This window comes from Ambystoma mexicanum, chromosome 7p (genome assembly GCF_040938575.1).
Source record: "Ambystoma mexicanum isolate Mex_15411 chromosome 7p, UKY_AmexF1_1, whole genome shotgun sequence".
In the NCBI taxonomy this organism is placed as follows: Eukaryota; Metazoa; Chordata; class Amphibia; order Caudata; family Ambystomatidae; genus Ambystoma; species Ambystoma mexicanum.
In genome coordinates this window covers 267,219,958-267,245,817 of record NC_090939.1, presented here as the reverse complement: position 1 = coordinate 267,245,817, position 25,860 = coordinate 267,219,958, and the positions used below count along the sequence as shown (strand labels likewise).

General features: G+C 47.2%; 1 protein-coding gene across 3 annotated transcripts in view; it reads right to left on the bottom strand.

Annotated features, from left to right (window-relative positions):
* Positions 1-25,860, bottom strand: part of PAXBP1 (PAX3 and PAX7 binding protein 1) — a 503,587-nt gene that overhangs the window by 390,655 nt on the left and 87,072 nt on the right. For 2 of the 3 annotated variants that reach the window (XR_011283466.1, XM_069636333.1), the window contains exon 2: positions 16,820-16,948. Coding sequence is in view for 2 of the 3 variants with exons in the window: in XM_069636333.1 (XP_069492434.1) it covers positions 16,820-16,948 (129 nt within the window). In the remaining variant the exon portion in view is untranslated. The remainder of the gene's footprint in view (positions 1-16,819; positions 16,949-25,860) is intronic. The other variant, XM_069636334.1, reaches the window with a different exon arrangement.

Sequence of the window (25,860 nt, the reverse complement as noted above, 5' to 3'; positions counted from 1 at the left end):
GAATTACACTAACGGTATAAACAAAGTAGTGTATTCCATTTTAGTAGAACCTTGGTCAGACATTAGAATCTGGTACCACAGTACTATTGTTTGATCTGCTTCTGTGCCAGCTCACATTCCTCACGGAGCATGCTCTTGGCACACGTTACAAAAGGAGACAAAAAAAAAGGGGGTATACCATGGGGCGGTGCCAGTTTCACCTCTGATTGGGAACGCTGATGGTTTAGTAGCAGTGTGGGTCTGAGTGGGAGTTTTATTCTTCATCCCTTCACTGCTGCAGAGCAGTAGCCATTTCTTCATGATACTTCTATAGAGTTTTACTGCCTCGCTCACTGAATGAAACGGGGTGAGAGCAAAGCTTAAGAAACTGCCCATGATAGTAAACAAATTGCCAGCATTTGAATATATATTTTTTTTTTTACTTTTATTTTTGTTGGCAGAGGTAAATAGCTTACACACACATTAGAGCAACCAGGAATGACAGTATACATGCTTAACTGAGTACAATGGTGCATATGAGCGGTAGCAACAATACAGGCAGGAATGCAACATCGCGAGGCGACAAAGCTATGGCATTTTATGGAGATGATTGCGATGAGTTGTCCACAGATGAGGGTGTATCAAGACTGTTAAGATAGCTGTTGAAGGCAGTCCAGATGTTTGTGGGCCGGGAGGATATTGAGGAGGTACTCCTCACAGTTTCGAGACCTTGTTAATAAGTTCAACCATTTCTGGAATGTGGTTTTGGTGGGGGGGGGGGGATCTCCAGCTCTGCAGAACACACTTCTTAGCAATGATACAGCTTACATTTAAGAATTTAGCAGAACCTCTAGCTCCCTCTCGCCCCCCCCCCATGCCCCAAACAGAGCCCCCAGTGGGTCAGGTTCAATAACAGTGTCACAGATTTCTGACAGGGTTTTCAGGATCTCGTCCTAGAATGTACCCAGCCGCAGACAGTCCCAGAACATGTGCAAATGGCCCGCACCCTCAGCGCCGCAGTGAGGACATAGCCGTGGGTCGGAGCGGGCAAACATGGAGATTTTGCGTGGGGTGTAGTACAACCTGTTTAACAGTTTGTACTGGATGGTTCGGTAGCGAAAGTTCAGGGAGACGATTAGTGTGGGAACACATTGTCCACAATTGGTCAGTGAGTTCCACCCCCAATTCGGATGCCCAGTCGTCCCGGGCCCCAGAAGGCTGTGATGGGGTAGAAGTCAGGAAGAGTTTGTACAGTGAAGACACTACTCCGCGGGCTCCACCCGAGTTGGCGATGTAGGTAATCCCAGAGGAATCTGGAGGTTCATTTGGAAACCCGGGCCAGGCGCCACGGAAGGCAGCACGGAGCCTATAACATTTTAACAGTTCCAGCGGTGATCCCGAGTGGCCGGCCTCCAGGTTTGCGGTGTGATAAATTTCCCATCCGGGTAGAAGTCAGTTAGGTGCCATGGCTGCCACCAGGGTCTCCAGCTTGACGTGTGGGTCTAGGGTACCAGTATGAGGCAAACTGTGCCTGGCTGCGATCCAGTACTGCAGCATGTCCGGGGCAGTGAAATCACCTTCTTCGTAGGGAAGTGTCATAGCAAGCCATTTTTTGCGTACCGCCCCCGAGTGCCACAGAAACTGAGCGCACAGCCGAAGCAAGTCTGCAAAGTATTTCTTGCCGGGCCAGATAGGTACATTAGTAAATATATACAGCAGCTCAGGAAGTATCTTTTTTACCAGTGATAATCCCCCCGCTAGAGATAGCGGGAGAGGGCGCCAACGCGCTCTCTTGGCCTCCGCCTGCTCTGCCACGGCCAGGTAGTTATCGCCTAGAAGGGAGTCTTTGGTCAAGGACACCTGGATTCCCAGGTACTTTATCCCGTCAGGAGACCAACGGAGCGGGTACTCAGTGGCCGGTTGCGCTGTGGAGCTTGTGAGAGGGAAGAGTTTAGATTTGGGATAATTGATTGTGAAACCAGAATACGTGCCAATGCGGGTGATGTCACGTAGGATGGGGTCGAGGTGTACATTGGGGTTTCTGACGAGCACATCGTCCGCGTAGAGTGAAATCATTTTCGGGGGTGTCTTGCAGCCGTACCCGCTTGCGTGAGTGACGCTCCCCGACATGGTCTGCCATAGGCTCGATAGCAAGGGCAAATAGGATCGGGGAACGGGCAACCCTGTCGGGTGCCTCTAAAGAGAGGCAACAGGGCAGATGTCAGAGTTGACACAGAGCCTGGCAACAGGGGCGGTGTATAGCAACTTAATGTATGCAATCATCCTAGGTCCTATGCCCATAGTCTCAAGGATAAGCCACATGTACTTCGAGGAAACCATGTCGAAGGCCTTCAGAGCATCCAGTGTGACCGCCACTGCGCTCACACCCTGACTGATTCGGGCCACAAGAAGCCTAATGTTGTGGGATGTGGATCTCCCGGGCACAAAGCTTAACTGGTCCTCATGCACCATGTAGGACATGACAGGAAGAAAGCGGTTATCGATCACCTTAGAGAAGAGTTTAGTGTCTAGATTCATCAATGAAAGGGGCCGGTAGGATCCGCATTCATTGCTAGGCTTACCAGGTTTTAGCAGGACCATGATAACGGCTTTGCGTCGTGATGGGAGGGTGGGGGGGGGGATTCTTTGAGGGGGGGTGAGAGCAGTTCGGGGGCCAATAGTGCCACATGCTCGTGATAAAATTCAGCCGTCAGCCCTTCAGGACCCGGTGCTTTACCTTTAGGGAGAGTGGATATAGCCTCCACTATTTCATTCAGTGCAATAGGGGAATCTAATTGGTCCCTCGTGGCGGGGGAGACAAAAGGTGGTGGGTATCTGTTCCAGGAGCTCCCGCATTTGGGAGTCACTATGTTCGCGGGGCTGGGAGTATAATTCCAAGTAGAAGTCAGTGAAGACTTCCAGGATTTGCTCGTCGGACCACTGTGTGACTCCCTGACTATTATTGCCGCAGGTTATTTGGGATTGGCCCCATTTCCCCCCCCTTACCAACATGGCCAGCGTTTTGCCGGGTCTGTCCCCCTCGCCATATTTCCGTACAACCTGTGGCCGGCTGAAGTACTGACTTCCCTAGCGGCCTGTTCATTGAAGATTTTGAGCTCCTCGCTGATCTGGGAGAGGACACTCGGGTCGATCGAGGCTGGGTGTGCTCGCTCTAGGTCCCGTAGTTTAGTTTCAGAGCGGGAAAGGGCGGCTCTGATGGTTATGAGGACTCCCGACTCTCTAGAAATGGATGCACCCCTGATAAAGGCTTTGAAAGCGTCCCAGCGGACCCCCAAGGTGGTGGACTGGGGCATATCGTGTTCAAAATAGGTCTGAATGTCGGCGAGGCTATCCGCCTTGAATACAATGTCCTGCAAGGCGGACGATTTGAATCGCCATGTGTTGATGGTGGGAGTGGGTATATCCAGCTGCAGGGCTATCAGGATCGGTGAGTGATCAGAAAGTGTGCGTGCAAGTATCTGTTTCCACAACCCTGCCCAGCATAGTACCAGACAGCAAAAACATGTTGATCCTACAGGAGCTATCGTGCACTGAGGAGTAGAACGTGAACTCTTGCACTTGCGGGTGACGTGCCCTCCATGCGTCGTGGAGGTCAAGGGTGGCACTGTGGGTCAGCAGTCTGCGCGCTGCGCAGGACAGGGGCCTAGGGGCTGTGCTAGTCCTAACCATTGCGGTATCCAGTATAAAGTTCATGTCCCCCCCACCCCAGATCTGTACCCCGACATATCCCAGCAATATGGACACCACCCGGTCAATAAAATCGGGGCAGTCCACATTAGGGCTGTAGGTATTTACCAGCAAGTAGTCCCTGTTGGCTATGGCACAATGCAATACAGTGTAACTCTCCTCGGAATCTATATAGCTCTTGTGGAGAACAAACTTAATCGAGATTTATGCATCATCGTCACCACCCCCTCTGGCGCGCGTGGAGTACGAGGTGAAATATCTATGTGGACCCCATGTTGGGGCTATGCTTTTGGTCAGAGGGCCCATTGAATGGGTCTCCTGCAGGAGCAATATTTTACAACCGTGTCTGCTGGCGAACGCCATGATTTTACGGGCCTTGGTGTAATTGCTCAGGCCCTGCACGTTCCACGCCATCACTGTTACATGCATGTCAATGGTCTAAGCAACATCCCACCACCGTTGTCGTAAAGTGAAACCAGGGTGGGGACTGCCCCCCCCTGCCCTCCCCGGGGCCCTCCCAATGCACTGTGGGCTGCCAATCCACCTCTGCCATTTTCCATAACGCACAACAAACCCTCTCTCCCCCCCCCCCTCACCACCCCAACCAAGCAGGCAGTGTTACCCCCATCTCTCCCCACCCACTAATATCAACACGTCCCTCGAAAAAGGGGATGGCAGGCGATACCCAACCTGGGTTCGAGAACACTTTGGTCCAACAGGGGCCAACACCCAACTTCAAATTAACAAAATCAAACATTGCAATCGCAGTGGTGCGACGTTGCCGTGTGGTGGACCCTTGAAAGAGTAGGGATGACATTAGGTTGCCAGCGGTATCTTGAATGACTCCTATGCGTAAATAGCGCCCCCCCCGCCCCCCTGGTACCCGAGGGGCGGGACCAAGTGAGCAGGAAAAGGGGATTAATCAGACCGGGGGGGGGGGCAGTGAGGGGTGGGGTGGGGAGTCCCACTACGCCCCACACTCCAGGGCCAGGCTAGTAGATGCCAAGGGAGCCACCCCCGGTCCCATGCGCTGAACCCAAGCATAGGAGTTTTGGGCCGGAATTCGATGCGTGGTCATGGATGACCCAGAGAGGCTGTATTACTATCAACACAGAGGAACAAGTAATGTTACATTTTAAAAGGTATTTGTACCGCGCACCATCACCAACGGAATTGGTCTCCAGGCGCTCTGGCGGATCTGTAACCGATAAGGGGGGATGGGTTAGTAAGGTGAAGAGGGAGTAGGATAGTGAGAGGAGTGGTGTTCTGTTGGCAGCTTCAACTCGGTATGCACCGGGTGCTGAGCTTTGGTGCGGGTATTGGATCAGTGTCAGTTCGCGTGTGCTGTTGTTCCGGTTTATGTGTTGTTGCAGTGTTGTGAAGTGCGTGCGGCTTGTTGTGCGAGAGATGGTTGAGTTTTTTTGAGTGCGATAAGTATGCAGAGTTTGAGCTTATATTGGTTAGTGGGTTACCTGACCCTTAGCATGCTAACATTCACAGTTTGTCCAAGTGTGGCACTTGTTGGCCTTCACAATCCCATCCAGATGCCGCGTGGTCCAATGTCTAGCATTCCATCTAGGTGTGGGCATGCCAACATTCACAATCCCATCCAGATGCGGCGCAGGCCAGCGTCTAGAAATCCGTCCAGGTGTGGGCATGCCAACATTCACAACTCCATCCGGATGTTACGCAGGCCGGCGCTCACAATTCTAAGTGTGGCACATGCCAACATTCAAGATTCATCCAGGCGCGGGCATGCCATCCTTCAGGCAATCCTATCTAGATGCGACGTACGCCAATGTTCACAATTCTAAGTGTGGCACATGCTAGTCTCCAGGTTTCGCATAGGTGCGAGCATGCCAACACTCAAAGCCCCATCCAGACGCGATGCAGGCCAACACTCACAACTCTATCCAAGTGAGGACATGGCAACATTCACAATTCCATCCAGGTGCGGGCATGACAACATTCAAAGTCCTATCTGGATGCGACGCAGGCTTACATTCACATTTCTATCTAGGTGTGGTCATGCCAACATTCACAATTCCATCCAAATGTGTCTGCCGGTCTGGATAAGGTGCGTACGGTACGTACAAGTGGATGAGTCACTTGAGGGCTTTCGTCTGGGTCCAAGTATGTGATCAGTCTCTGGAGCCTTCCATTTGTGGCTATTTTCCATGATATCTTATGCTCTGTCGAGTGGTTGGTTCTTTGGGTTGAGTGTTTGTCCAATTCGAGAGAGGCTGAGGTTGGAGTTATTTTTGTCATTGTTTTAATGTCTGGGCATTCTAGTGCTTCTCTGTAGTGGTTACGCTGTGAAAATCCATGATTTGAGGAGTTTCCTGAATGCTAGGTGTTTTTTTTGTGTTCCATGTATTCTTGGGTAGGTCATTCCAGGTTTTGGGTGCCTGGTGAGAGAAAGAGGATCCTCCGAGTTTTTTTCTGTTGTAGGGTTTTGGTTCCAGGCGTATGTCGGTGCTTGATCTTAGTGTTCTAGCCGGTTGATGTAGGTGTAGTTTGTCGCTTAGGAATTCTGCCCCTTGTTTGTGTATTGCTCTGTGCGTGATGCACATGGACTTGAACTTTATTTGCTGTTTTAGTGGTAGCCAGTGTAGTATTTTTAGCGTGGGTGTGATGTATTCTATTCTGGGTAGCTTGAGGAGGAGTCTGGCTGCTGCATTTTGTATGCGTTGCAGTTTTTTTTAGAAGTCGTTCGGGCATGCCCAGGTATAGGCTATTGGCATAGTCTATTCTGGACATGATCAGAGCGATGATGGAAAGTGTTTTATTGGCGAACGACAGGAACGGTAGGATCCTTTTTGCTGCTCGCAGGAGGAGGAAACATTTGATTACCAAGTTTACTTGTGGCTCTAGAGTGAGGTTTTTATCCATCAGGACCCCTAGGTTTTTTACAGTTGATGGTTCTGGTGTGGTGCCGAGCTCTCTTGGCCAGGGGATGTAGTTTATGTCTTCTCCCTTTTTTGAAACAATCATTATCTCTGTTTTGCCTGGGTCGATTTTGACATGGTTGAGGTTCATCCAGTTGAATGTCACAAAGGCAATTCTCTAGTGTGGCGTTTTCTTCTCGGGTGTCTTGTATGTTGAAGATTTGAGTATCGTCGGCGTAGTTGTAGCATGCGAGGCCATGTTTTTTGATGAGTTTGATTAATAGGCACATGTAGATGTTGAATAGAAGCGGGGAGAAGGATGATCCTTGTGGTACTCCGCACGTGGAGTCTCTAGGTTTGGATTTAAAAGGTTTCATCCATACTGTTTCTGGATTTGATCCATAGTAGGGCAGTGTCTGTTATCCCTAGTCCTTCTAATCTCTTTATGAGGATGGCGTGGTTGACAGTGTCAAAAGCTGCAGACAGATCGAGGAGGATCAGGGCGGTACTTTTGTCTGAGTCTGCATTTGTTTTTAGGTCGTCCCATAGTGAGAGGAGAGCTGATTCTGTTCCTCTCAATAGTCTGAAACCAACTTGTGCCTGGTCTAATAGGCAGTGCTCTCCTATGAATTCTTGGGTTATTTGGTAGACGTACGTTTCTAGCAGTTTGGCCATGTAGGGTATGTTGGAGATGGGTCTGTAGTTGGATAAGTCATTTGTGTTTCCTGTTGTGTCTGAGTAGCGGCTTGATGTGAGCTGATTTGAAGGCCTGTGGTACTCTACCTGTTGAGATTGAGGAGGTTCCTGTGGTATTCCATGGGGGTTCCTCGTTTAAGAATTGTTTTGTATATGTCCGAGGGGAGGGGGGCAAGGGTCTTCAGGGTAGTCTGATTTGTTGCTTTGGTTTACCAGTTTGACGAAAGCCTCAACTGATATTTCTGGGAAGTTTTGTAGCTTGTTTGCGTGTTCCTCGTCGGTGGGGTTTGAGCTGTGATCGCTTGGTCTGTTTTGTATGGTGTGTTGGAAGGAGGTTATTTTGTTTTTGAAGTGGTCTCCGAGGTCCTCGCAAAGTTTCATCGATGGAATTGGCGTGTTGTTGCAGCCCGGTGGGTTTATTTAGTTTATGATTTTGAATAGTTCCTTTTGAGCGTTTGGTGCTCAGAAGATTCGGTTGTCGTAATGTTGCCTCTTCGCTGTTTGTATTTCCTTTTTATGAGCGGATCTGTTGTAGGAATTTTAATATTTGTTTGCGGTGGTGTTGTTGGTCCTCCATTCAGATTCTAGTTTTCAGCTTTTCCTTTTCATGGCGTTGAGTAGTGGGGTGAACCATTTTGCTGTGGTTTTCTTGCGTGATGGGGTGAAGGGCCTTTCTTTGTCGATGTCGTCTAGGGTTGTTGCGATCCAGGTATGAAGTAGGGCAACTTTTTTTGTCTAGGTCTGCTTCTTCCATGGTTGATGCTTGTGGTTTGCTGAGTTCTAGGGGCTCGGTTAGGTTGGAGTTTATGGTTCTCCAGTTTCTTTTCATCATGATGGGTTGTTTTTCTTGTTGCTTTTTTTGGTGGAGCGGCCGTTGTGATTATGAATGGAATGATGAGGTGGTTGCTCCAAAGTATTTGAATTGGGGGTGCCGTGGTGATGAGGTCCTTGTTGGCGAAGATTGTGTCAAGTGTGTGCCCTGCAGAGTGGGTTGCTCCTTTGACTAGTTGCTGTAGGTTCATGGCTGCTAGTTGGGCGGTTAAGGATTTTTGTGTGGTTGTGGTTTCTTCATCGAACCAGATGTTGAAATCTCAGAGGATGATCAGATGATTGTACTTGATGGCTAGGATGATGACTACTTCCGTGAAAGCATCTATGAAAGTCGATCGTAGGTTGGTGGTCTGTATATCAGTATGAATTTCAGGTTAGTTTTGGGGTTTACTGAAAGTCGTAGTATTAATGATTCGCATTTATTGATGTTTAGTGGATCTTCCATTTTGATGTCCAGCTGTTCCTTGTGGATGATCGCTAGTCCTCCCCCTCTTTTGGATTTTCTGTTTGGATGCATTTGAAGTCTTCAGGCAGGCAGTTGAGGGCGATTTTGTAGTTGTCTAGCCATGTTTCGGTTACAAATAGGATGTCTATGCCTCCTTCTGACAGGAGGTCGTATATTTCAGTTGAGTGTTTGGACATTGACTTTGCATTTATTAGGTTACAGTGGATTCGCTGGGTGAGATTTTGTTTTGAGGTGTTTGTTCAAGTTTGTAATTGTCTGTTCGCAGAGTTTCCGCATTGATGTCGGTAGGATGATGAACGGCGATGGCTGCTTCTTCATTTAAGAAGTCCAATAAGTTGATAACAGGGCCGATTAGTCTTGGTGTTTCTGCTGTGATGCTAATCGGATGAAGATCAGCGGTGGTTTCTTCATTTAGTCCCATTGTTGGGTGGGAGGTGGTATTGCTAGTTGTCGGTGCTTTGCCGTATCGTGCGGGATGTAGTGGAACTCTATGTTTCCCCTCTGTTCTTGTGATGGGTCGGAGCCCTCCCACTCTTGTTGAGTGCTCCCATCTTTTTTCTGCATGTTTCAGGACATTTTTTGCATGTTTCGAGGTTTCCGTGTTGGGGTGTCGGTGCACCGTGGTTGTTGCGAGGTAAGGCGTGAGGTATAAGGATTTTTCTCTTGTAGATTTTGTTCCGATTGTTTTAGGCGTGTTGCCTTCCAATGGGGCTGCTTCTTGTGGGTTTTGTCGGTGTTGTGTGTTCGCGTCTCTTGTTGCACGATCTTGTTCTCTTTCTTGGCGTCCTTTTCTGGTTCTGGCCATTTTCCAGTTTAAGTGCAGGCGTAGTACGGTGGTTGGTTCTCTATGCTGTGTTGCGCAGTCGCAGTGACCTCGGTTTTTCCTTCTCCGGAAACGCTGGAGTGTTCTCTGGCTCAGTGTTGCTTTTCTGTCGGTGGTTAGGGTGTGTTTCCTAAGGGTGCACTGTCGGGGGGGGGGGGGGTGTGGTTAGGCTGTTAACGGTCTGCCGGAATGGGACTTAATTGAGTTATTTAGTGGTGGGTTACCGGTATTGATAGGCTACTGAACTAAGCGCAGTTAGATTGTATGAGAGTCCTGTATAGTGGGGGGACGCCTATCAGTGCAATCTAAGCATCATACACAGCAGTTTGGAGACAGAACCCCTGGTAAATTTGAGAGACTTGTATAGTGGGAGAGAGGCCCATCAGTGTAATCTAAACATCATACAATGCAATCATATTTACTTTGAGATTGGCAAGTGGCTCGGAGTCTGGGGTATAGTAGTTGCTCTACTCCTGACCCAGGCCACTCCTACCTTACTGGTCCTTGTAGATGATGGTTGACGGCCAGCCACTGCTTCCCCTGCAGACACCGGCTGACACTTCTTGGACCCGCCTCTGTTTGAGCCGCTAGACCTGTAACACGAAAGGAGAAGAACCAATCACGGGCGGTGGACGGGTTGGAAGGGAGCAGGGACACGCTCGGAACGATGCGTGCGCTGGGGCAAAGGGGGGGGGGGGCTTTTCAAACTGATTCTGTGGCCCAAAATGGAGGTAGGGGTCACACCACTCACCTGCCTGGGGTGGAGAAGTAATGATTAACAAAAAGCAGAGACACCGAGTGGACTGAGTTCAGTCATCGACCACAGGGTTGCCGTTGAGATTAGGCAACGGTATCTGACTCGAAAAATTTGACAGCCTCTTCGGGCATCGTAAAAAAAAAAAAGCTTCTCTTTGAAGGTGATTTGGAGCTTGGCTGGAAAGAGGATGCCATATGGGACATTGAGGTCACGTAGCAGTTTCTTGACTCCCAAGAATTGAAGTCTCTCTTGTTGCACCCCGACGGAGAAGTCGAGGTATATCTGAATGATGTTCGAGTCTAGGCGTAGGTCACCCTTCTAGCGTGACGAGCATAGGACAAGGTCCCCGATCCCTAAAGTTGAGAATCCTGGCGATGATGGGTCTGGGGAAGTCTCCCGGTTTGGGGCGCGGGGATAGGGTCCGATGGGCCCGCTCAACTGTAAAGAAGGGGGATAATGCAGGGTTTCCCAATAGGTCTTTAAGCGCATTTTCAACTGCCAGCTCCATGCGTCCCTTAAAGGCATTTTTCGGGGACCCCGATTATGCGCAGGTTACTTCTGCGCGAGCGGGACTCGAGGTCATGGCACTTTGGCTTCACCACTTTCATGTCGCTGGTCAGGGGGAACACAGCTTCCTGCAGGGTGTGAAGTTGATCTTCGTTAGCCCCAATTCTATTTTCTGCCTCGGTTATCCGCGTTCCCGCTTGATCGACCCGGGAGAGAGGCGACATTGGCGTTGATATAGTCTAATTTTTCGTGGAATGAAGCAAAGTTTTTAACCATCGATTCCATCATGGCAGTAAGGTCTGGGTGCCGATGCTCCCGGGGGGGGGGGGGGGCGCCTAGAGTCGGGGTCCTCCTGGGCAAATGCTGCGGTGCCCTGGTCCGCGCGCGGGGAAACCCTCGCAAACTGGTCCATGGCGCCCACCTTGTTCGGCCCCTTGGACTGGTTGGGCATCGCAGGTGGGGTGAGGAGTGACCAGCCAGGTCGGGCCCGGTCTGACGTGGGGTGTCGGGATGTGGTGGGCGAGGTCCACCCCCCAGTTAGTGTAGGTCGCTAAGGTCCAGCTCTGGTAGCAATGAGCAGTGATGCCTCCAGTATAACTGCAGTCTTAGGGGGCCCTTGAGCCGAAGTGTGAGCCAGGTGGAAACTGGGCAGCACAGGCAACCCCCGTGGGAGGCCAAGGGGCCGGCCGGGGCCGCCACCTGCGTGATGATAGATCAAAATGGGGGAGGCCGGATGGTCTCTGTGGAGAGGCACGTTGTCGCTGTGTAAATAGGAGTGGTGCCGGAGGTCTGAAGGGTGTCCTCCCACGCCGCAGCCCAGTGGCAGGAATCCCCCTGGAGGCAGGTCCACGTCGCTGCCAGGCGACGCCAGGGCTTTCAATGTCCGATTTGAGACGGGAAAACAGCAATATGTGAGGCGAGAAGTCAGCTACATTCAGGGCCGGCGAAATGCTGGAATGGTGTAGTTATCTACTGATGGCAGATTCCAGGTCACAGCCACACGGAGCTCTGCGGCTAGCCGGCCATTTTCGGGCTGCTCAACAGCGCCCCCTCTTCCCCCCCAGCATTTGAATTCTTAACCATCTCCTTACATGATATATACAATGTATTAATTGCAACCCACACAATTAACTGCATTATTGACCCCCAGGAAGGAGGAGGGACTAGTTAGTCAGAATCTGAGCCTAGGTCTGAAGGATTTTACTTATTAATTAACCTGCAATGGATGGAAAGTAGTTCTAGAAGAGGCTGTATTTGATTCTCAACGGCAACTGAAAGCCCCGATCACCAGAGTTCGACCCTTAAATTACTAGGACATTGCCTGGAGTCTACACAGTGTCGTACAACAACAAATGTTTGTCTCAGAGATTTATCATTCCCAGCATGAAAGTGATTTAATGACCTGTATCATCATAACTGATCAGGATTCGACATTTGAATGATTTCCGGGAATCAAACCAGTGATCTTTGTTACACCAATTGGTGCATTTCTGCATTAGATGAACCAACGTCCTCTTACTGCTTTACTGCTTGTGGACAGAGGAGATCTCTGTGGTTTAAGGTCTCCCAGCCCACAGAGCCCAGATTTACACACCACAATGTCACAAAAATGGAATGTCCAAATAGCCTGGCTATTTAACATTTGCAATCAATTGTGGTTGCTGCCATGAGTAAGATCTACTGCATTATGCATCAATAAAAATGTGTTTATTATGCAAAATTGTCTAATCATTGCAGCTCCCACTACATATACACCAGGGCACATTATCTTCTTGTTTCCAGTACATGCGAAACAGAACAGGGCGACAGCAGAAAAATAGGAGTTATTGCAAGGAATCAGTAATTGGAAGAATTGCTACTCAGTAAGCAGCAGAAAAATATGGACTGGATGGATTTAAAAAAATGCTACAATATTCTGCACAATGAGGCTTGCTTTTTGTTAGGGAGAGTTCTCATAAATGTGAGAATTCCTTTCACCTTAGATACGCCCAGCAACTTTGCTGAATTTTCAGGACTTTACCTGGAGAGAGTGAGCCTTTTTTCCCCCCCACTCATGTATTTTGATGTGGGTTTTACTCTTTTGTTCTTCGATCATTGAGTTTTAGACAACTCCATAAGCATCTTTTCATGTGGGTCACACAACACCCTCAGTGCAGATAACTTGTTTCCCAGAGAAAGTAAAGTTAAATAGACTTTACTTGTTTTTTTTTTTTTTAATTCCTAGACCCAGCACACCCCATCTCACAATAGGGTGCTGGAGGGGTGACCGAGTATCCCTTATGTCTAGAAACACATGTAGTCAAATGCTACCCTTTCCTCTCGGAATGGCTGATGGCAGTGGTTTTACAACAAACGACCTTGATTTTTCCCCAACCGCGAACACCAGTAGCATTAAATCACAGAAACTATGTTTTTCAAGATGGCGTCTGAGCCCCCTTTGTTTAAACGGGTCCCGGTCTTTTTTCGCCCACTTCTTTTTTGGAAAGGTCCTTCTAGAGTTAGTCTCTGCGCGTCAAACCAGCTTTGGTCCCATTGTTCCTATGCCTTTGGCGGGCTTCAGGACTGGAGACTGCCTCTGGCGCCCGAGTGTCTGGGGCGGGCAGGAAGTGAGAGAATTGCCCAAAACTCCCTGTGTTTAGTCTCCTAGGAGACCCAAATGCACTGTGGCGCGATTGGCTGGCTGACTGTCTGGCAAGGACAGCCACCCTGCTGGGTGAGTGGCAGCTAGGCTGCAATGAATGGGAGAAAACTGGATAAAAGGCGAGTCTCTTGGCTTGGAAGGCAGAGTCGACCACTGGAACGAAAGAACCAAAGACAAGCTGGAAGAGGACGGCTGCTGTAACTTCTGGACCGTTGGTTTGCCGGGTGAAGCCCTGCTGCCGGTCCGAATCGCAAGTTCATCTCGACAGAGAAGACCTTCAAGGATGACTTCTTCCTTTTAGTTCGTGGGACAAATCAACTCATAAACCACATGGATACCATTTTCCTTAGAGTGCAGCAGGAAACCGAATAGCCAGGGAGAAGGACACCAGTTTGTGTGCTTGAAGACAGCTACTGGAATCAAAGATTTGCCAGTTTGCCAGCTTTGTGACCAGTCCCCGTGCAGTGCAGGAGTCCCGACGTCCTCCCTCTTGTCCCCACGATGGAGGCTCATGAACAGCGAGATCTGCAGGAACTGCCAGGAACAGAAGTCCTCATCTGCATCATTTTCTTCAATCTTACCTCTCACTGCGAAAGTGCGTGAAACTTTGGCAACTTGCAGGCCTGGTCAGCTTGTGACCAGACATGTGAATCTTTTTCTTTGAACTACTTCTGAGAACCGTGGCAAAGACTTTTCTGTTTAACTACCAGGAACCTTTTACTTATACAAGATTCTAGCCCAGTGATTTTGGCCTAATTATTGCATTGGAACAACTCATCTGGTGAACTCAATCTATTTGCACTGTTTAAGAGCAACTATTATTCGTTTTATTAACTTAAGCCTTTTTGCTCCTACTGCAAATGCTTTGAATGCCATTTTACTCCTCCTTCGAAGTAGTTTAAATGCCTCAGAACCTAATAGTGTGAAGTACTGTAGTATATTTTTGTGTGATATTGATTGCCTCTTTTTAGTTAATGTTTTTGAACTGAGTGTGTAATAAATTAATAAGGGTTTTTACCAAGAACCCGAGAGTATAGGAGTATATTTGAATACTTGTGACTGTAGACCTCAGTGTAACCTCATTACAAGCTCGCATTCCCTCTTGAGATAAGCCTGGTTGCTCAGCTCACTACCAAAAACTGTGTGGTATAGACTTCTAACCAAAGGTTGGTTTTCCTTACACCTGTAGTCATAGTTGTGTGTAGTGGTCCCAGAGGGGACTGCATGCAAACTTTGCCCAGGCACTGGTGGAAACCCCAATGCTTCTTGATAATCCCTTATTCAATAACTTACTTTTAGTGTTGAAAACTTCAATGATTTAAAAATAAATAAGCAAACACGCATGTGCAAAATAATATCCGACACGTTGTCTCCCATCCAGAGCTTATAATGTATAATTCTAGAAGATCGCTCACCATCCACGTTTGCCATCAGGGGCCCGAGGTTTTGGAAAATTCTATACACTTCAGTCTCACATTCACGTAATCGCAAATTACCCTTCAGAGCATGTCATAACTCACTTTGTCCATCACTTGCTTATCCAAGTCGCTTGCGTACAAAGTAATATCGTATCACATTTTAAAGCACAGTCTCCAACTTCGCCTACAGTTTTAAAACCCTGCACCAGTAAAACCTACAATTATCCAAACATTATTTAAATAAATAAGGCCTATGCTGGTTAAAGTCCTACCTCGCCAACCGCCAGCAGTTTGTTCAGATGGTGGTCTCTAGATCGCCTATGCTACCCGTCACCTTGGGAGTCACGCAGGGTTCCATCCTCTTACCAATGATCTTCAATTTATACATGCAGCAGCTGGCAACACCACACACCTCCCCCAAATACGCTGATGACACAGCTATACATCAAGATCAATCGAGGACATCCAAAGGCTCAAAACCTGCCTCTCACTGATCCAGTCTTGATGTCCAGTAGATACTTGAAGCTCAACACCTCCAAGACCGAATTCCTACTCCTCCACAACACTGAAACACCCCAACACCCAGACACACAGACACACAGACCTGGCCATCAGCCATGAACCCTGAGGGCTTCACACACAAGCTCACCTCCAGCACAAAGTCACTTGGGTTCCACATTGACAAACACCTCTCCTTCAGAACACATAGCTAAGAAATCTTGGCATCAGCGCTCACTCATGTGGTAAATCAAGCCCTTCCTCCATTTGGGTGACTTTAGATCCAACGTTCAAGCACTGGTCCTATCCCACCTGTACGGGGGCAATGCCTCCCCCCCCCTCAAAGGTCTCCCGTCGTCCTCCATTGTGCCCCCGAGATGTGTCCTACACGTGGTTGCGCACCTCATCAAGGGTCTACGCAGACCACATCACCCCGGCCCTCATTGACCTTCACTGGCTCCCACTGCATGCGCAAATCACCTTCAGGTCTTGCTGCATCATCTATAAGGCAATCGCTGTGCAGTCACCAGATTACTTTGCAGAGAAACTCAGCATCTCTGGAGGACAGCGCACCACCACAAGCCAGGTCACGTGCAGACTTGAAATCCGCAGCAGCAAACAAGAAAGGACCAGAAAACAAGCCTTCTCTGCCTACACCCCAAGACTATGGATGCTCCTCCCAGTCAGCATCAGACTTTCTCCTACAATGCAGAAAAGAACTCAAAACTAAACTCTTCAAGAAGTCTCTCCTCCTCAACACATGTTGCTCCCCAAACCCCCGAGCCACCCGACTCGCTAGATGGTATCCAACACTCTACTTCCCGCCACCCTATACAGCTGTACCACTCTGTGCCCCTCTGTATACTACCCCCGCTGTATATCTGTTCTATTGTTACCTCTGAAAAGCGCTCAGTTGTGTACCTGTATTGTTGTATACCACTAAAAATCGCTCTGCTGCTTCTCGAAGCTAGGTCAGCACTCGCTCAATAAATACTACAATAATGGTGTGGAGCGTTACCCAAAGAAACTTCCAAAAGAAACTTCCATTGGCTAAGATGAATTGATGAAACTTCCAGCCATCAACCTCCAGTGTTTTACTTCGCCAGCATTAGCATGCGTTAATATTGTCCTGCTTCATCCACAATCTGGCATTCCGCTCTACCTTGTGGCTTTGTTGTTAAACAAAGGGGCAGAATGCCAGCCATCAAGCACAGCCACACTTCATAATGTTTAAGACACTGCTGTGCTTTCAATTTCGTTTTTTTTGCTGAGCTCAATGTCCATATGCACTTCTTTTTTGGGAAAGTTGTTTGTGTTGTAACAGTCTTTTGGGCCATTAGTGAAATAAATGTTGGCAATTTAACTTGGTTTAAATGAGCAATTCCCTGAAACTAGAGAAAATTTAGACCACAACGAACATAATCATTTAACACTGGTTAAAGAATTCTAAAACTTGGCGTTGAATGCTGGTTATAATTAAGCAATGCTCTTGCAACTGGCTCAAAGTAGAATTTTAAATTTTCTTACCTCACCCCAAACATACAATCGATCCTTTCAACTATCGCAGCCCACCGCATGTTTAAATTACAGCCAAAAGACCTGCTTACCTTCCGTTGTGGAATTGATGGTTTTACCTTTTGACTTTTCAAGATCTTCTTGGTATTCTTTTTTAAGGAGTTTCACAATCTTTTTGCTGTAATTGGATTTCTTTACTTGGAAAACTTCCTCTTCCTCTTCTGAAAATGCAAAATTTAAGAACTGAGTGGAAAGTATAAAGAATTACAGCATTTGTAGAATTGCATTTCAATTAATGAACAACGATTTACATTAGTTGGTAAATGTTACTCACTGTAGAGAGTCCTCATTGGCATAAATGGACAACACTGAAGGAGACGTCTTTGCACATTAGGAATAGTTCAAGATCTTGTGAGCAGCTAGAGCGGTTGGTTCCCTTCAGGTCTCACCTGCCAGATTGCCCATCTCACTACACTACTCATTCCCACTACACTACTCATTCTTCCGCCTCTAAAATCTTAAGAATCAATGGTTTAAACCAAATTATTCCATGTCGAGCCCCACCTCCACCGAGTAAAAATACTGTTTGAGCCCCGCCTCTCTCCCCCCGAAGGATGGACTTGGCTGAGAAGAGGTATCAACAGCAACACTAAATGGTGTTTGAACACTGGTGAAGGAGGAGAGTTGCAAGTCGCAGCCCAAAGGGCCAGTCACTAGTGTGCACAGTCAGGGAAAAGGGCATACAGGAGCAATAGCTAGCCTTTCACGAGTAAGAAATGGTAAGCGGTACGTACGTCAAAACTGGGTTGTGTGTCTTTATAAACCACAGAGTGGTCGACTGGCGTTTTGCCTTACCCATCCAACTGCTCATCTACTCCACCAAGAGGTGGTCCCAGGTGGTTAATATCCGATATGCAACTGGGCACCCTCCCTTCCACCCAAAAACAAATCCCTTCACCCCTTGTTAAGCTCCTTTACCTGTCCTGCAATTCCCTGTTCTCGTCCATCAGGGGGTCCCCTCTCCGATCCCCTTTTCTCCCATTCTCAAAAATCACTCTGCCATCTATTACCCCAGTGCTGCACCCGACCCCCATCACCCCTTCCCTTATTAACCCTATTCAATTCCCACCCATGACATCATATAACCCCCATTCCCTCCCACGGTCCTGCCACCCATGCCCCCCACCCCACATTACAGTATCCAGTGAAAATGTTGCCAACAAATGTAGGCCGTGAAAAAAACCGCAGTGAAAATACCTCTGCACTGAAAGTCGCCAATCCAAAAAATGTAACTAAAAAGTTGCCAAAACGCAGTCCTGCTAGAGCATAGTGGGCCTATTATTGCCTGGTTCCGGGTTAAGATGGGGGTTATGGTAAGTCTGATAGAATGGTTTAGGGTACGTGGTAAAGAGGGGGATAGGGAGGTTGCAGAGGTCTGATTCTGTTGTTATAAGATAGGGGTTAGGATAAACCTAGTTACTGCAGTAATTGTAATGGGTTATTTATAACGCACTTAATACCTGGGGATCGAACCTGTGTCTTGCTTCCAAGGTGGGCGTGTTGCCCCCAATCTATCCTCCCGAGACTGAGTGTAAAGTAATAACAACTTGTCATTTACATAGCACTTTTATACAAAGCACTATTCATTTTTTAAATATATTTATCATTCAATCCAAATTGGTACTCATGCCGGTGTCGACAATGCCGAGATTAAACTTGCGACCTTTACAGCAGCAGTGCTTAACCTGAGGAGCTTTCCTACTGGCTAAGGGTACGTTTTGGAGTTGTGGTAAGAAGGTGATCTTAAGAGCAAGGTATTGGTTAGGGCAGGGGGTATGGAATTATTGGCATGCTGGTGATGGGTTGAAAGTAGGTTAACTGTTCATTTTATATTTCTTTGGCATTTTGTACTGAGTGACAACTAAAAAAAACACTTAAGCACACTGAAGGGTTTGGGTTAATTAGGATAGAAGAGAGGTTGAAGTAGAGTTTGGTTAAGGTTAAGGAATGAAATTAGGGTGATTAAGTTTAATTAGTGGCTTGGGTCATTGTTCGGGTTACAGACTGCTAGTTTTCTTTATTTAAAACAAAAAAAACGCGTTTTTGGCAACATTTTCACACTTTACATTGCTTGTATTGAAGGACTACATTGCCGAGTACTTTTTAACCTGACATTTTCACATAAAACCCACGTTGCACACATATGCCCTCTCCCCACCCCCCCCCCCCCCCCCAACATAGCCCCCCAGACCCGCCCATCATGGCTGCCTCCCCATCTTATCCCCTCCCCATCTTACAAGACCACCTACGATGCACTCCCGCATTCCCCCAACCACCTCCCATCACAGTCCCCTTCTCACTGTCTAGGTTCGAGTGCCTGCTCATCACTGGACAGATTGACCTTTGTGAATGGTCTACCACTGCAAACTAGAGACCACTCAATGGAAAGCAGTTCCTCGAATGAACAGTTGGGTGTCGAGTTAAAGACCCAAAACCGAAAATTAAGGGAAGGATGGACTATTTATACCTCACTCGAAGTTTGCAACCTGAATTTTTTTACCGATCACATCGCAAATTTAATTTGGCAGGTTTGCTAATTACTTTGATACTTGTGTAGCACAGCTAGTGATTTAAATAGCCATATTCAAAGAAACACAGCTCAACTTGCATTCTTCGCTTTCCCCCACCCTTTCCTTTGCTCGCTGCAAATTCAAAGGGGCTAATGGTGTGCAGAAGTAATTATCCCCTTCTCTCGGTGCTTTGAACCGGTGTTGTGTTAGCAAGGTAAAGTTGTTGCTTTTTTGTTTCAAATAGTTGCAATCTAGCAATAATCCAGATCATACTTTAAGCAAGGAATCGGAATCCAGATTAGATAAGAAGGTGCTAAAAGCAGCTTCCGGCTATCCAGATCTAACCAGTGACCAGGAGCTGCTGGGGAACAAGGAGTTAGTACACAGCGTTCTGCACATCTTACTTCCGCATAAGATGCAAACATATCCCTTTGTCTATTAGTTATGAACCCTTGTGCTTTAAATGTTGCATATATGTGTCCTAGTGTTAATTTAGTGATTGTCCCCAACTCACACAGTTAAGTCACAGCATCACTTCAGCCGGGGAGCCAAAAGTAGTTCCTGGCAGTCGGTGTCAAGATAACCAGGCTCCTGTCAGCTTCAATCGGGAGATAAATAGCCCCAAGCGGCCCTCTACTTTGAATTCCTGATTAAGCCAACAATACTGTTTATTCAAGGGCTAATATATGTAACTTTAAAAAAAACATTAAGACAGTCCCACAATTCCATTCCTAAGAACGTCAGTTCCATAATGCATAACAGTATCTCTACTGTAAAACACTGCATTCTCTATGTTTTTGAGTTCAAGTTAGTGTATCTAAGTGTTAGTGTGAACTATAATTGTGTAGGGGGAGGTGCATCATATTGACAAGCACAAGAGAAGACTGTGAAAATGTACATCACACAGACAAATGCTTGGCTGAAAAACCTAGATCTGTGCCAGCATGTTACATATAGTTCTTTTCAGCTGGTGATCAAGCCAGGAACTGATCCCAAAATCCTTGACATTCCATCTCAAATCTGTTGCTTTAAATCAGCTGCTCTGAAAGTAACAGATCTCTGCGAACTAAAACGTTCCATCTTGTTTGCCCAGTACTCTGCCTGCTACAATGCTATCCACAGTGCTTAGCCTCTAGCTTTGTCTTTCCTCTTACACAATACACAAAGCTTGATAAAAGGTAACGTAAAGTAGCAGACAAAGTATATGGGGACACTGCCCAGTACAACATTAACTGTACACCACTGAAAAAAACCTAGAAGTGAAAACTTCTCAAGAGCCTTTCCAGCTTAATCTTGGTGTCATTTCATGGTAGCTCCTAGGGCCAACTGGTGCCTTTCAAACATGTAAATGTGACATTAAAGAGTATTTGAGAATGTCAATAAAGAAGCATTGGAAAATATCTATTATAAATTTAAGCACAAGAGTTCATACAAAAGGGACAAAAAGTTAAGGAGCATATCAGGTTGCTTCGGCGATGCCCGACACCCAGGAGCTGGTTTTAGCTCCCGCTCATCGAATCTCAATTTCGAACCCTGTCATTTCATATATTCAAACATTTTTACAGACACTCTTCTCACTAATGTCGTACAAGTACACAAAAATGTGTTCCTGCTCATTTTATTATTGGCAATGAATAACTACTGGTTACACGAAAAAGATCAGTCCAAATTGCTCAAATAGGTTTGTTTGCTAGCTATTTTAAGATAATTATATTTAGCAAACTCTGCCAATCAACTTTTGAAAACCAATGTATGCCTTGAAGTACATAGACAGGATTGTAGGCACTTCTACTGTTTCCACTCTACTCATTGTAAAAAAATAAAAAAAAGGTTATTGCAACCTCTTAGGATTTTAAATCATGCAGTGACCAGAACTGATAAATATTATTTACCTGCAGGTAATCATTGTTAGACTCAACATTCGGATACAAATCTGCACTTTGCTTTCAAGAATTTGAAAGTAAATCTGCACAACCCACGTTCAGACAATCTTACTGCATGAAACGAGGAAATCAACAGAACCTCAGTAAAAAGCACTGGACAATCTACTCAGTCACGGTCACCCCATCAATTCTACACACAAATAGCATGTTTTTATTTCTTACTCACCAAGGGTCAATTATCAATAACCAATGGCTAATCGAGAGTACCAATTTTAGGCATTCTGAAATTATTTTGTCAGCTGAACATGTCAATATGTTGTGTGTACTATGTTGTAAGACACTGTGTGGAAACACACATTTTGCACAAGTTTGATGCGTTTGGTGTAGAAAAGTAGTGCAATTTTGCCAAAAGTATTCCTGTGCATATGGGCTTTCGGTTTGGTGTAAGTATACATTGTAATATGGGCCTCTTCCCTTTATGGTGTACTTGCATCCACAATTACGGTTATAACTTTTGGCACATTTAAGCGCAACCATGTGGTCATATAGTGCTTTTATTAAAAAGAAAAAAAAACATGTAAAGAGTCGATTGAACCAAAAATTAAAATGGGTGGAAAAAAATGTAGGAGGAGCTGGTTAATGATCAGGCTACACAAGACCAAGTCTCCTCCATCCTACACTTCAAGAACAAGAAGGGCTTGCAGACTATACTAAGTAGCTGTGCACCCTAATCAACCCCAAGCCTCCCTCTTGGAGCTCCCCACTCCACCCTCCCCATACAAACCCACCCTCCCCATACAAACCCACCCTCCCACATCCAAGCTCCTGTGATACCCTCACATCCTTACTTGTAATCCCCTAGATACTGTTGCTTCCTAGCATGGTTTGCACTCTATAAAAGCCCATACATTTTTTAATTGCTTCCATAGCGCTTTCGCCAAAGCGCATAAATTGTTACGTAATTCGAGATGACGGCAAACACATGAAATAGAAAAGAATGAAGCAGGCAACAGAAATCCATAAAGACAGAAATAAGATGGCCCAGAAAAACGGATTAATTTGAAAGTCAAGCAGAGCAATAATCTGCAAGACAACTAGACCACACCAAATCTCAAAATATATAGGAAGGGGGCCAAAGTCAAAAGAAAGTTAATTCCAAGGTGCAGGGATATCCACAAAGTAGAACAAGAAAAGGGCCCACATAGGCTGGAATCACACACTGGGAAAGCAGTTGTAGCCTATTCCAAGCGCAGCAGCCGGGCTCCACCATCCAGCACCATACCCAAATAAAAAAAAAAAAATACAAAAAAAAAAACTCAGGTGGCAGCAAGTGTTGGACCTCCAACACCCCCGCCCCGGCCACCCGCATCCACAGCCAGAGCACAACAGGCAGCCAGCAAAGACGTCCACCATCTTAAAATGTTCTCTGAACCGGACAAGGATGTGGCAACAGAGCCACAGGCAGCTGGATGTTCCCGGTGAACTACCTTGTGCCCCCTGGCGGGTGCTGTCCGCCATGAAAACGGCAGAGAGCAAGGAGAAAGCAGTCTCCTGGCTCCTTGGGACCAGGCTGTGCACCCCCCCTCCACCCCCACCTTCAAGAAGCGCTGCAACAGAATGTTCCCAATAATGGAGCCACCAGAAAGCACTGTCATGGCTGCTATAGCAGGGTCAGGTGTAACAACATACATAGATACAAATAAGAGAACGGGTGTGTAGAAGCAGTCCCGTCTACAACCCTTCTTTCTCCATCTCAGTCTCAGGCACAGCCTCTCAGCAGCACGCCATGCTGCTTTTTTCCCCTCGCACCCCTCCCCTCCCCCTGCATCTCTTTCAAAAGCCATAACAATATTAGAGAATGATAAAATATAATGGGTGGACCACAATAAAAATTACAAATTCCATAAAACCACCAAGAAATCCTTTTCTTGCAGCTTTATCCTTCTTAGCAAGGCCTGTAAATCCCTTCCCTTATGCCAGGTCGCAGTTTGAAGTTGGACCACTACTACCTCGTCACCATCTACACACTTAGTGGGTATGCAGTAAACCACGGCTTCCTCACATTGTAATATCATTTGACCCAAGGAGAGCCATGCCCACCCCTTTTCATTTCCATCTGCAGGAATGCAGGCATAAATGTAACAAGTGCATCGGAGCATCAACAGTGGACTCACAGACTCCAGCCCTATAGGCAGCCCAAAATGAGGCATCCTGAAAATTGGATTAATAGCTCCCTATACTGCCTTTGTATACGAGGACACAAACTTCAACCCCACATATTACAAGGCATGAAATAAGCAGTGTTGCAAAGCAATTTGCTATGCAATTCTGTAGGTTTGCTAATTAAATTGACACTTATGTAGCACAGTTAGCTATTTAAATAACCCTGTGCAACGAAAGCACAGCTCACCTTGCATTCCTCAGGGTTTTCTCTGCCCTCTTTTCTCTGGTCACTGCAAGTTCAAAGGGTCTAACAGAGACAGTGCAGGAGAAATCATCTCCTCCACTCTTAAAAATGTGCCAAAAGCCTGCATGGCAATGTTTTCTTTACCCAAGCCAGAGATCAAGATTTACATACTGTCAGTCATGTCTAAAATATATCTTTCAATCGGCTTAATGTATTACAGCCTCCAGGTTACCCCATAGCCTAATCCACTATGCAATTGGTAAATTGGTGACATGATTAACAATAGGGCACACCACAGTCTATACCCAGGGTCCCAGTCAGAATTTACCAGGTTACTCACCGTAGTGACCACCTTACTCCTAGTCCATAGCCCCCTTTCCTCCATACTTATGGGACACCTCTCCGTCCTGTGTGGACGGGACTGAAACTTTGTAAAAAGCATCCAAAATGTTTTTTTCAAAAATGTGTCCTTCCTCTCATTCTGCACGGGGCCTGGCATGCGGCCGTAACCCTGCCCACCTTGGCTCTGCCCGCGCATCGCCCATCAGTCCTTTTCTATCGCCAGGTCAGAGACCTATTAGCAATAACAGAGGAACCTTATTAGAGGTGACGCGGGCAGACGTATGGAGGAAAGGGGACTATGGACTAGGAGTAAGGTGGTCACTACGGTCAGTAACCTTGTTATACTCCTACTTCCCGTCCCCTTGCCTCCATACTTCTGGGAGATTCCCAAGCACTCCTAACAGGAACTACGGGTGGATGGAAATACCCCTTACTGAAAAAGGTTCTTCGGCACAGCCTGACCAAACTGAGCATCAGCTCTCGAGCTGATGTCAAGACAATGCTTACAAAAAGCGGATGGGGAGGCCTAAGTAGCTGCCCTAGCGATGGACTCCCAGAGGACATATTTCTGAAAACCAACCGCAGCTGCCTTGCCCCGCACCAGGTGTGCATGAATACCCTTAGGAGGTTTCAGCCCTTGGACTGTGAAAGACTCCGTAATGCAGGCGGCGATTCACCGAGAAATAGTCACCTTAGACACCTGCTTAGCGAAGGTCACAAAAAGTTGTGAACTCTTAAGCTCGGAAGTCCTGTCAAGGTAGAACTTAAGAGCCCTTCTGACATCAAGACAGTGCAGAACCCTTTCAGCCTTTGAGGCAGGGTTCGGAAAAAAAGACCGGCAGGGAGATCGACTGATTCAGATGGAATTCAGTTAACACCTTCGGTAGAAAGGCCGGGTTTGTCCGTAGGACTACCGTGTCCTTGTGAAAGACAAAGTATGGATGCTCCACTGCCAAGGCCTGGAGCTCACTCATTTGCCTTGCTGACGTAACGGCGACCAGAAAGGACACTTTCCAGGATAGGTAGTTGAGGTCCACCATGGCCATTGGTTCAAAAGGCTTATGGCACAGTGCCGTCAGGACTACATTTAGGTCCTACGGCGGGTGCGGATTACGAACTGGAGGGTAGAGGTGTATCAAGCCTGCGAAATGCCTCTTAACCACTCGGTTACCCAGAGAAGAACAACATTGGTCAGTATAAAGATAAGCGGAAACGGCTGAAAGGTAAGTCCTGCATGACAGAACATGAACACCTGACTGCCAGGAAGGACACGAAGGACAGCACTGTGTCAATCGTAGCCACCCTTGGATCCAACTGCTTTTCCAAACACCAACGACAGAACCTGAGCCATTTACTCCTGTATTGGGATCTGGTCGAAGGTTTCCTGGCTGCCTGGATAATACGCATGTTATCCGTAGACAAGTTAAGAAGCTCAAAAGACTTGAACTCAGGCACCAGGCCACCAAGCTGAGCGATTGTGGGGAGGGGTGCCACATCTGCTGTTCCCTTGATGAAGAAGATTGGGGGTCACTGGTAACCTGATCGGCGGATACACCGACAAGTGTTGGAGTTCTGAGAACCAAAACCTGGCCGGCCACCAAGGGGCTAGGAGTAGAAGGGAGCAGTTCACCGAGTTCTTCAGCTTCCAAATTGCTCGATGGACTAGAGGCAGAGGCGGGAAGGCATAAGCTCTCGAGTGGTGCCATGGAATCACAAGAGTATCCCCCAGAGAGGAGGCTCCCAGCCCCCCTCTGGAGGCATACCGAGGAAGCTTCTTGTTCACTGCCGTAGCGAAGAGATCCACCTCCGGTGTGCCCCATAGCAAGAAGATCCCTGAAAGGACCTCCACCTTGAACTCCCACTCGTAGCTGACCACTGTCCGCCGGCTGAGGGCATCCGCTGTGACATTCAGCTGGCCCGGGATGTGCACT